The following is a 12,831-nucleotide window of genomic DNA, read 5'->3' as shown; positions in this document are numbered from 1 at the left end:
CGGTGGAAGCGCGGAGTCCTAACCACTGGACCGCCAAGGAATTCCCAGAATTGTACACTTTAAATGGATAGATTGTATGGTATGTGAATTATATCTCAAAATTGCTTTTAAAAAAAGCTCAAGGAGGAGAGAGATATTTTTTCTTTTTCTTAGCTAAAACATTATCCAGACTGCTTTACCATTAGTTAGAGTTCTATAAACCGCGTATTTATACACTCATCTAAACACTTTATATGTCTGGCGTGGCTAAAGATCATTATCTATTAAGAACCTCTAATGAGTCTAGTTAAATAATCATTAGGTTGAGAACACAAGTGTCAAAACGTGAATAATCCTCTAATTCTCCAGCTGATGGACTTTATCCCTGACAAAAACACATCTCTGTATCTACATTCACAAAACAAAAATACCAAAACTTTATGTATAAAGTTCAACATGAGACTTTATTCAGAATGCGACTTACTGGAACAGCCAATTCAAAAAACTAATAGGAAAATACTATACCATGAATTAATGAAAGATAAATACAATACGGCTCAATATCAAAACCAAGAGTTTTGGATTTTGCTTGATATTATTTTAACGACATACAGCTCAGTAGTATCAAACAGGTAATTTAAATACCCATGGTATAATTAGGGATTTAAAGCTAGATTTGAAAAATTGAATACTTGGATTTTATATACCTCAGTAATACTTAACTCTTCACTGAAAGTCTGAATACCTTTAGGAAAAGATTACCTCAAATTAACGAATTACTGAAAAGAAACCTTAGGCTTCTCAGAAATACTACCATGCTTCTTCATTTTGGCCAAAATAGATTCATTAGACTTGGTGCCCAAATTTGCAAAACAATGAAATGAATTGTAAACTTTCTGGTAAATAAGCTTGGAATAAGCCTGTTTATTAATATTTATAATAAAAACTATCCTTTGATGACAACATGAATAAAATAACTTTTTCCCCCATAAAGAAAATTCAATATATGGTACAAAATATCCTCCCCCTTTGATCAATGCTATATAAAAGGATGATACCAGCTTACTCCTAGAGACAAAAGATCTGTGGCTAGAAATGTGTCTTCTTTTAACTTTCAAAAAATATATTATTCTAGAATTTTAAATTCTCAACTTCTTCAAACCTCTTTTTTCCTTTCACTTTAGCAATTTTCACATAAGCTTTCTTTCTAATGATAAGGGAACCTAGTGAAACTGAGGATAGCAAATGCACTGGGCTAAAATTGAGGGGAGATGTCAGAAAATCATATGCAGAAACACACTGTGTTGTAGATTTCTTTCTAAAGGGAAATTTTATGGAATATGCAAACCCCAATAGACCTGCAAATGTAAAGTTACTATAAAAATATTTCAACTTAGCTTGTCAGGGTGCAAAAAATAAATTATGTGGATAAATAAATGCTCTCATTATTTTAAGATTTTATTCATTTTATTATAATTACTCTACCCTTTCCAATACGAAATCTATTCTCCTCATTTTGTGTCTCATCTGTTAACACCATATCATCCTCCCCAAGTTATGCGCTCAATAGGCTAACACAAGATCCCTACTGATGTTTCTCCTCCTTAACGTTTCTTGAACATAGCTTAAAACTTTTGTGGGGGGTAGGGGGTGCATGTTTTAGAATCTTTGGTACACTTCGCTACAGGTCACTCCTTTGAATTCAAAAGAATGACTCAACCAACAGTCAAAAGACCATGAGCTTCCTGAGGGCAAGGACTATGCCTTATTCAAGTCTCCATCCACTATGCCTTATGCCCTGTGTGCAATAAAGGGTTGGAGAATGAACAGATGAATAAACGAAGGGACAGATAAGTGCTATCATCAGCTCTGGGGCCTTGAAAAAGCCATTTAACTTCGAGGAACCTTATTTCCTCATCTGTAAAATAAGAAAAGACTGACTCTGCCATTCTCAAAGGGTTGTCAAGAAATCAATAGGCAAATTTAGGGAATACTTTGCAAACTCTAAGGAAGCATACGAATGTAAGCTAACCATTTCCCCCTTTAGGTCCAGTCTCATATTTAATGTCTTCTAGCGTAACGACATCTCCAGATATGGCCTACTCTTTTTTCTGATTAGGTTTCCATAAACAAATACTAAGTTTCTACAGATATATACTATACAGTATCATACAGAAATAATGATTACTCACATAAGTAATGTATCCCAAAACATATCAGCAGATATAAGTTAGAGCTAAAATTAGAAATTATGCCTATTACAAGCTAACATTCCAAAAAAGTTATTTTATATAAAATAAAGTCAAAAGTTTAACTCACCGCACATTTTTCCACTTTGCCAGCATTATTAGCCCATTTTACTAAAGCTAATAATCGAACAAAGAGTTGGCGTGTCCGGCTAGCAAACTGCACTATTTCTATTTTCCTTTAAAATAAAACAAAACAACTCTTAATGAACCAACACATTTGAAGGAGTATTTCACAATTTATTTTATCTGAGCTAAAATATGAATCAGTCTTTGTTTACAACCATTACAATGAAATGAACCACCTAAAATATTTATTTAAATATGAATTATTGTCACATTTTGTATACCACCTGCATATACTTCATTTTCTACCTCAGAGTAACATCTCCAATAGAATGCTTAAGCAATGAATCACATTTTCAAATTAATTTTATACTGCAATAAAAGTTGTTTACTAAAATATACTAAATTCACAAATATAAAATTATTATATAGAAGTTAACTGGGTCACAAAGGGGACCAAATTATGGTTTGAAGTTGAAATTATGAATTAGTAACCTTTCTGGTAAGAGAAAGGAAGTGAAATAGCTCTTTACCAAAACCTGAAACTGTATTATTTCTACAAAGGCAAGGGCCCATTTCCCATCTTGCAAGAGCATGATTTATAAAATTGAATAAAGAGCTTAACTATGCAACTCTTGACCAAACTAATTTCAATAACAAAGTACTAAAAATAAAAGCTAAAAGGTCTGTCCATATCTATTTTTATACTATACCCACTACAATGCTTTTTCTCCCCATACTCATCAGTATTTTTATCATCTCCTCATAAAGGCTTAAAAGCTTTACTAAAAGCTTTACATTGTCAATCAGCGTGTTAGCTAGACCTCTCAACTTCATGTCGGCTACAAAACTGATAATCATACCTTTCATGGTTTACCTTATGACACACACAAAAATATTCGACAGGCCAGGACTGATGACAGGCCCCAGCAAGACACCAACCTCCCTCCAAGTGGACTCTGACATATTAATCTTGTTACAGCTGTTCACTGACCTGTAGATCCGACCCACACCTCTGTATCTCACCAACAGCAATACCATGATGCAATGCGCCAAAATGAAAGTTTCTGCTGAAGCATAATCCTAACTGAAGACCACAGAGTCTAGATCCTATTGAGAGCATACATACCCCACAAACAACCTGAAAGACTTCCTTAAGGTTCAGCCTGCAATATGATTATTGGTGGTAGAAAGAGAAGAATCAAGGACACTGATACAATTATGACTCTTTGCCAGGGTCTGTGAAGGATGCTTAGAGATAAAACAAGCAGAGAGCATCACAGGCAAGACTGGAACACAGCAGAAATGTTAAATGTACACTAAGATCTGGCAGTCACCTCAGTGCTAGGAGCCTCAGTGCTGTCATTCTAACTCAGCAACGGCTTACAGAGGATGTGAGGTCTCTTCTCTCACAGAGTAAACATATTTGTATATTACTAATTCTGTTGCCAGAGGAGCTCCTCTACTGGAAAGGAGACATCCCCCTTTGTAAACTATTTTAATACGGTTTTTTCTTGACACCACGCTGTCCCAAGTGATAGGCAGCATGAGTTGGTTTTCCAAGGCCCAGTTTCCCTTCCTACCCCAGAGTGGACAGAACAAATCCTGATTTTCTTTTTTTTTTTTTCTTCCCCAAATGAATGCATTGTGGGTATTTTATTTACTTTTGGCTGGTGTCAAATATATTTTTTAACATCTTTATTGGAGTATAATTGCTTTACAATGGTGTGTTACTTTCTGCTTTATAACAAAGCGAACCAGCTATATATATACATATATCCCCATATCTCTTCCCTCTTGCGTCTCCCACCCTCCCTATCCCATCCCTCTAGGTGGTCACAAAGCACCGAGCTGATCTCCCTGGCTGCTTCCCACTAGCTATCTATTTTACATTTGGTAGTGTATATATGTCCATGCCACTCTCTCACTTCGTCCCAGCTTAACCTTCCCCCTCCCCTTGGCCTCAAGTCCATTCTCTAAGTCTGCGTCTTTACTCCTGTCCTGCCCCTAGGTCCTTCAGAACCTTTTTTTTTTTTTTTTTTAGATTCCATATATATGTGTTAGCATACGGTATTTGTTTTTCTCTTTCTTACTTCACTCTGTATGACAGACTCTAGGTCCATCCACCTCACTACAAATAACTCAATTTCGTTTCTTTTCATGGCTGAGTAATATTCCATTGTATATATGTACCACATCTTGTTTATCTATTCATCTGTTGACGGACACTTAGGTTGCTTCCGTGTCCTGGCTATTGTAAATAGAGCTGCAATGAACATTGTGGTACATGACTCTTTTTGAATGATGGTTTTCTCAGGGTATATGCCCAGTAGTGGGATTGCTGGGTCGTATGGTAGTTCTATTTTTAGTTTTTTAAGGAACCTCCATACTGTTCTCCATAGTGGTTGTATCAATTTACATTCCCAACAACAGTGCAAGAGGGTTCCCTTTTCTCCACACCCTCTCCAGCATTTATTGTTTTTAGATTTTTTGATGATGGCCATTCTGACTGGTGTGAGGTGATACCTCATTGTAGTTCTGATTTGCATTTCTCTAATGATTTAATGATGTTGAGCATTCTTTCATGTGTTTGTTGGCAATCTGTATATTTTCTTTGGAGAAATGTCTATTTAGGTCTTCTGCCCATTTTTTGATTGGGTTGTTTGTTTTTTGATATTGAGCTGCATGAGCTGCTTGTAAATTTTGGAGATTAATCCTTTGCCAGCCGCTTCATTTGCAAATATTTTCTCCCATTCTGAGGGTTGTCTTTTCGTCTTGTTTATGGTTTCCTTTGCTGTGCAAAAGCTTTTAAGTTTCATTAGGTCCCATCTGTTTATTTTTGTTCAAATCCTGATTTTCATTTCCTTCCTTAAAAACGGACCAGCCAAACCATAATACAGGTATGCTTCAATTGTCTCTTCCACTTCTATCTTTTCGATCTATGTCTAACTCTCTCAGAAAGGTCACTGGGGGTAGGGAGTGGAGCGTAGTCACTAATAAATGCTAAAGTCCGCCCTAGTGACTTGGTATTTAATAAAAAGATCAACCAAGGAGCATAAGTAGTTCCAAATATAGAGTCACGTAGCCTATACTGTAGCCACAGTTTAAATCTCCCTCACCTAATTTCTTTGAAAGCTTAATTTATCTTGTTCCTTTGGACTATGGAAACATACTAGCATTTAGAAATGTCTTAAGCCCCAAACTCCAACTGAATCAAAATTCTCTTAACTATAAAACAGCAATAGCAGTAGACAAATGTCCACTCTCTGTAGATCTCTAATAGCATCATTGCAGCAAATGATAAATTAGCAGCAAACTTTCTAAAGTCAGTCTCTTCCTCAGCTTTCTCCATTTAGTTCTGATTTTCTACATCTTCCTACCCCCTCAGGCACTTGACCTGGTCAGTGATTCAATAAAGATTTCTAGAAGAGAAGGTCCAGAGCTGGCCTCATACCAAGAATTGTCAAGGATGAGGAAATTGTATTTCCCAGGGCTCCTTAAACAAATGGTGTGAAGTCACCCTAGGCTCTCTGCGCCTATGTTCCTGGTCCACAGCTCTACCACCCACACCTACACATACCTCCCCGCCCCGCCCCTTTCTCTCTCACTCACACACACACATACTCATAGATATATCAACACAGACACAGATTTAAGGTTTTTTTTCATACTCACCTTTCCACATCAGATTTCCTTGGCAGTCTAAGAAGAAAAAAAAAAGAAACTGACTAAATACATGCACACCTTCATTAAAATATGATAATGGTCTTTACTTTGACTTATTAAATACCTTAGTATTTCAGAAAAACTGGATGAATAGACACTACAGGCTTGTGTGGCTCCCTACTCTTTTTTATTTTATGAGTTTCCGGCAATATAGCTACAAAGGAAAAACTAACAAAGGAACATTTCTCTCCATTCAAAGTGCTTCAAAAGATACTGCATGAACCTCAAACATTTAAAAAGACCAAGTCTTACCTTAGCACACTACATCATAGAGAGTCAGAGAAAATATTCTTTTAAGACCAAAATGATCATGGTTGCAAGGTACTACTTAGTTGCCAGCCTCCCCATATTCAATGGAACCTTGCTTCCAAGCACTAATCCCTCCATGTTTTGTTATGGTGGGCAAAACTAGAAGCTAGGCACACAAAAGGGCCAGCGTCAGCCAAGGGATGTACAGTAATTATGATGTTGCTTGCTTAGATGCAAATGATTACTTTTAAACAACTCCAGTGAGGTTTTGATCTCTTTTTTGCTAGTTGTCCAGTACAAAAGCCAGCAACCAATGTCACCCTTTTCCCTGAAATTATACCATTTAACACTCTCACATCCACCGATGCTTAGAAACATCCTGATTTGCTTCCTGAATCACCACATTCTGTAAACCTCTATCCTATGGTCCAAGATTCAACAGCCTGAACTCTAAAGCCTCCCCTACATCTGATAGGCTCTTGAAGAAAACACACTGAACCGCTTAGACCCTCTTCCCCCCGACACGCCACAAGTGCAGAAAAACGAAAACCACCGCCAGAGATTCGAGGTACAAGGAAGGGAAACTATTAAAATGAGCTCTGACTTAGAGTTACCTACAATTCTCCGGGTAGACAATGGGATGGAAGCTCAAGTTATGATCCAAGTGATACAAGAAACTAGATAGGAGCTAGAAGGGCCAGCAGATCAGAGGATGAAGCAAAAATTAAGGCCTTATTATAAGACTGCAAGTAAAAGCAGCTACTGGGAAGTTCCTATACCTGTGAAAGATCCGGAAAACACTCCTTGAGAAGACTCCCCTGTCCTCAAGAGAGGGAGAGAATGAGAACCATGGATACTTGTATGTGAGAGAGGGAGAAAAACAGAAGAGTAGAGCCTTTGGGGGTAGAAAGAATAGGAATCATTGTTCTAGCCGCCGCCCCCCCCCCCCCAGAGACCCTAAAAGGATCATCTCTTGCCAGAGGTGGTGTCATTTCAGGGACAAAGGACAGGCTTTGCTGCCTACATCCCTCCCCCCCCCAATTCCTCCTAATCTATTTAAAATTCCTTTATGGATGACAAATCCACCACTTGGGGCAAAAACCAACCCTAAAGGGCGAATCTTTGGAGGAAGTCACAGAAACCTTGTTTACACCAAAGCGTTTTAAGACAAGTTTACATGACTGAGATCCTAGCATTTTCTGATTTTAATTAAAAGAGGTTTTTAAAAGGAAGAACCTACGTCTCTAAAAAATCACAGCAGAATGTAAACTCTAAAATGAAAGCATGTATTACATGAGTCGGGGGAGGAAATGAACAAGCAAAAGGAAAAAAAATAGAAATCTGGGGCCAAAAACAAACCACCTTTTTTACTTTCAATAGTCCACAGACAAGCATCAAATGTGGCAGAAATAAGACTCAAAGTATACCTTGAACACTGGTTTTATATTAATACATTAATCCTGGCAGTTTTTACCTGGAACAAGGAAAAATACATGATTTAGGAACTTCCAAGGTATATTCCTAAACCAATTTTGGTTACCACAAATCAAAAGAGAAAAAAGTTATTTTATATACCTATGTATCAAGAGCAACAGTGAATTTTCCCCTTAAATTCCCCAGGTCTACAATGACAGGTGCCCTGACTTAGAACAGTTATTGTTCTAAGCCCTGGGGGAGGTAGCAAACAACTCAAAATCCCTGTCCTCATAGAACTTCCAGTGAGGAGGAGACAGACGACAAACAGTAAGTGCTGCAGAAAAACAAAGCAGTGAGTAAGAAGGATAGGTTGAAGGGGCAGAGTACTTCTCATGGGTGATCACCAAAAAGTCTTTCTGATAAGTTACATCTGAACAAAGACCTAAAGGAAATGTGAAAGCAAGCCACACAGATTTCTGCGAGAAGAGCAAAGGCTCGCAGGTGGAGTGTGCCTGACCCTATCAAGAAAGATCAATAAGAATAGCGTGACTGAAACAGAAGAAGCAAGGAGAGTATTAGAAATGAAGTTAAAGAGGTAAGGGAGAGAAGACACATCATGTAGGATATTAAAGGTAGACCACAGTCTTGGTTTGCTCAAGATAGTCCCGGTTTATGCCTGTCGTTCTGCCATTGCTATTAATAGCACCACCTTTCATGCTCAGAAGTGTCCTGACTTGGACCATAAATTTTATGGTCACTCTCTATATAGGTGACTATAAAAAGTTTTTACTCTAAGTGAGATGGGGAACCACGGGAAAGTTGTGAGCAAATAAGTTTTAAAAGGATCATCCTGGGGCTTCCCTGATGGCGCAGGGGTTGAGAGTCCGGCTGCCGATGCAGGGGACGCGGGTTCGTGCCCCGGTCCGGGAAGATCCCACATGCCGCGGAGCGGCTGGGCCCGTGAGCCATGGCCGCTGAGCCTGCGCGTCCGGAGCCTGTGCTCCGCAACGGGAGAGGCCACAACAGTGAGAGGCCCGCGTACCGCAAAAAACAAAAAAAAAGGATCATCCTGGCTATTTTATGGAGGAAAAACCGTAGAGGGGCAAGGGTAGCAGCAGAGGCCCCAGTTAGCAGACTACTGCAGTAACACGAGCAAAGGATTAACACTTGATGGAAACGTTGAAAAGTGGTCAGATTCTGAAGTCAGAGATGACAAGACTTGCTAATGTACTGAGTGTGGGATTGGAAGAAAGAGGAGCCAAGAATTACTCCAAAATTTCTGGCCTAAAAGCATCAAAAGGAAGAATGGAGGTACTATTTAGTGAGATAGGAAAGTTTTGGGGGCATCGAATGGAATCAGCAGTTTGGTTCTGGACTTGGTCCAGAACTTGCCCATTAGGTACTTAAACGTAGGCACCTGGATACAGAGTCTGCAGCTCAGTGGAGGCGCCTGTGCTGGAGAAATAAGTATGGGAATCATCAACCTATAAAGGGTGCAGGATGAAGTATAAAACTATATACTTATTCTACAGCAATAAAATGTTTCTTTTCGGGCTTCCCTGGTGGCGCAGTGGTTGAGAGTCCGCCTGCCGATGCAGGGGACACGGGCTCGTGCCCGGTCCGGGAAGATCCCACATGCCGCGGAGTGGCTGGGCCCGTGAGCCATGGCTGGCCACTGAGCCTGCGCGTCTGGAGCCTGTGCTCCGCAACGGGAGAGGCCACAGCAGCGAGAGGCCCGCGTACAGCAAAAAAAAAAAAAAAAAAAAAAAAGTTTCTTTTCATAACTAAGTCCTGAAACAGTAACAACAACACAATTCAAAGAAGTGCTACAAATGCCCTATGGAGAAACAAATTATACAAATTACACAAACACTGACGGCGGCAGTTTTCAACAGTTTCCCATAGCTCTACATAGGACGGGTACATGATATCTTCTCATGGATACTCAAATTCTTATGAAATCCAACAACTAATGGTGCAGAGAAGTATATTACCACAATAATCCCTCATCATGACAGCTATTTAAGTTTATCATTACACGGGCGCGGGGGGGGGAGGCTTCTTTCTGTAAAGTACAGTGTATCAAAATTCTCAGAATGTTTTACAGGAATAAGTGGAGCCTATTCTAATTCTTTAAGTCATCTGCAAAAAAAAATATTTTAACAGTCTCTAGCAACAAAGTACTGTGACACTGCACAGCCTAATACCTACATACTCGTGTATTTCAACTGAATACACTGATCTGGAGCCTACCAATAGATAAAAGATAAAAACGAATCTAGATGAAAACTAGTAACTCTTACTTTTTCTGAACATGAATTTAAAAGTGTAAAACAGCAATTCAAGTATATATACCCCTAAATTTTAGTTTCTTCACACACGTGAAAATCTTTACAGTGTATTCCGATCCTATTCTGAAGAGATTAACACCCTAATCATGTCGCAAGGCATTTCACCCGGTAACTTGGTGATTTACAAACTCCGTTCATACCCCAAGAGACAATAACAGCAGGCTAGTTACAAAACAATCTTACACTAAATGCGTGAAGACTTCAGTCCCAAACGTTCCAGAAAAACAAACAAACTTGAAATCCAAAATTTCACATTATTTTATACACAATACATCTCCTGAGTTCAAACTTTGTCAGGAGTAATTACAACCCACATTTAAAATGTACCGTAAGAAGCTGTAAAACAATTTCTCACCTTTGGGTTTTTTGGGGGGTTTTTTTGGTAACTCGAATAGTATGTATTCCTAAACCGTAATCTTGGGGTCTGGGCTAGAAAGCTTCCAACCAAGAAATCAATAGGGTTCAGCTGGCAAATCGAGCAAAAATTCCAAGGACTGGCTTTTCAGGGAGTCTAACAACGTGCATAATTCACAAGTCTCGGCTGCTTCATCTCCAGAAAGACCCCAAACGCAAAGCTTCTCCTCCACCTCCGCTGGGCCCCAAGAGTTCAAAAATTCTAGACTAAGCAGTCCAGCAAAGAGGAGAAAGCAGCAGCCTTTTGGGGAGAAGGAGGTGCGAACCTCTCAGCCGGCTGGGCGGGAAGGGGGGGCTGGGGAGCAGGCGTGGATTTCGCGGCACTTACAGATCAGTCAGCACCATGAGCTCCGAGTAGGCCCGGTGCAGCAGAAATTCGATGAGGGTGCTTAGCCGGTAGCCAGGGCTAGCCGCCGCCGCAGCGGCCGCCGCCACGGCGGCTCCCGGAGGAGGAGGCGCCGGGGCTGACGCGGGGCCGCTGCTGCCCCCTCCGCCGCCTCCGGGCGGGACCAGCTGGTTCTCCAGCTGCACTGGGGCCATCGCGGCGCAGAACCGGGCTTGGCGCAGCGGCACAAGATGCGGACCTCGAGTCTCCCTCCCGGGCGCTCGGTCACCGCGCCGATGTGGGCGCGGGCGGAGTCGTCGCCGCCGCCGCCGCCGCCGCCGCCGCCGCCGCCGCCGCCGCTTACTACCGCCAGGCCGCCTCTGAACAGGAAGCCGTGCGCCGGCCGCGGAGGCCCGCCCCCATGTAGCGACAAGCCCGCCGGCTCCAGGGACTGGAGTAAGGGGCGGGGGGGGAGGGGGCAGGGGGGAGGAGGGAGGGCGGGGAAGCGGGGCGGGCGCCGCAGAAAAGCTGCGCTCCCGCAACCGATCAGATGCAGCTCCGCCAGGCAGCCGCAGCATCCATGTTGTTGACTGCCCAAAGCGGAAGTTGTTAGGCAGTACTGAAAGGGAGCCAAAGGGGAACTTCCGACAGCAACCTGTGCCTTTTCTCCCTGCTGTTGGGCGCGCGGACGCTGGGGGGCGCGTGGGAGTGGGGCGGGGCCGGCGCGCTGGCGGGAAAAGCGGAAGCGGGGGCCGGGCGCCCCCGGAAGTGGATGTGAGGGCGGGGCCGGTGCGAACGTCAGCAGTTGCCGCGCCCTTGCCCTCTCCGCCCTCTGGGATTTAAAAGCCTCCAATTTGCGCTGAGGTGTCGATCAACGCTCCCCAGGTGGGTGCAACACGATCGGGAGGCCACCCCATCCCAGATGTTTGTGACTTGTGGTTCTGGACTCGCAAATTGTTGCGGCTGCGTGCTTCTGACTTCTCAGATCTTTGCCCCGCCCACAGTCTGCCCATGCGCCTTTCGTGGGATAGAAGACGTTTCCGTCATTTTTTTTTTTAAACTGTGGGAAAAGATTCGAGAAAATCTGATTAGGGGTAGGAGCAGGGCCACTGGCAGAATAACCTCACTTTAACGGAGTTGAGTATATGCTGAGTTCTTTACCGACCCCCAAATCCTGGCAGTTCTACCACGGAAACAGCCCTTAAATCCTCTACCGCTGATTCTCCCACTTGGTTCTTGTCCCTGCCCTTGAAGTAGCCGCCCTGCCTTCCAAGGACTTTCAGTTCATCTTCTGTGCCCTACTGCCACTTTTTCTCCCCTCATAATTCACGTTTAATAATTTTGCTTCCTGCGTTAAAGCGGCGATTCTCAACCTTGCCTGCACGTTGGAATCTTGGGCGGTGGAGGGGTGGGTGGCTTTAAAAAATATTTATGCCACCCCCACCCCCAATACATTCGACTTTAATTGGTCTGGGCTTCAGGATTTTTAAAAGCTTCCTAAGTGATTTTAATGTGCAACCGTTTAAAAGCGTCAATTGCTGCGACCCTTTTCAAACATCTATTTGCAGATTCTTATCTGTAACTCTTAGGTGTAAGAGATGCACATGCTGTTCCCTAAGGTTAAAATACTCTCATTCTTGTCCACTTGTGTAATTCTTAGTCGTTCTTGAAGACCATTCACCTGTCTTTTGAGGGTGTAACTTTTGGAGTGTAATTAATCACTTGCTCCCTCTTTTGTGATCCTAAAGCACATTTACACAAACAATACCATCATAGTACTCAGCAAAAGACATTAGATTACTTACACTCCCACCCCCACACACACAGGTACAGTTGCTGGAGGGCAGATAACCTCCCTAAGATTCATCCCTATGCTGCTACCTCAGGAAACAAACACATTGTTTCTAAGTTAGTTAGAATGTTACCTCTTTTTTTGCAGTTGTTTTGATTTGTTTTACTGAAGGTTCTTTTTCCTCTTCTGAAAACTATTGACTTCACTTAAAACGCCGTGATGGTCACATACACACAAGATGTACAAGATGGTCCTTAAGGTCTTTTC

General features: G+C 41.9%; 1 protein-coding gene across 1 annotated transcript in view; it reads right to left on the bottom strand.

The window, feature by feature from the left end:
* MED14 (mediator complex subunit 14) overlaps nucleotides 1-11,349 on the bottom strand; it is a 74,974-nt gene extending 63,625 nt beyond the window's left edge. Inside the window, exons 1-3 of the mRNA XM_060002155.2 lie at nucleotides 10,776-11,349; nucleotides 5,967-5,993; nucleotides 2,299-2,404 (exon numbers count right to left, since the gene is read on the bottom strand). Of these exons, the coding sequence (XP_059858138.1) occupies nucleotides 2,299-2,404; nucleotides 5,967-5,993; nucleotides 10,776-10,987 (345 nt within the window). The 5' untranslated portion in view covers nucleotides 10,988-11,349. The remainder of the gene's footprint in view (nucleotides 1-2,298; nucleotides 2,405-5,966; nucleotides 5,994-10,775) is intronic.
* Nucleotides 11,350-12,831: the final 1,482 nt, after the last annotated feature.

This window comes from Delphinus delphis, chromosome X, assembly GCF_949987515.2.
Source record: "Delphinus delphis chromosome X, mDelDel1.2, whole genome shotgun sequence".
NCBI lineage: Eukaryota > Metazoa > Chordata > Mammalia > Artiodactyla > Delphinidae > Delphinus > Delphinus delphis.
The sequence above is the reverse complement of the archived record's forward strand: the minus strand, read 5'-3'. Positions and strand labels throughout refer to the sequence as shown.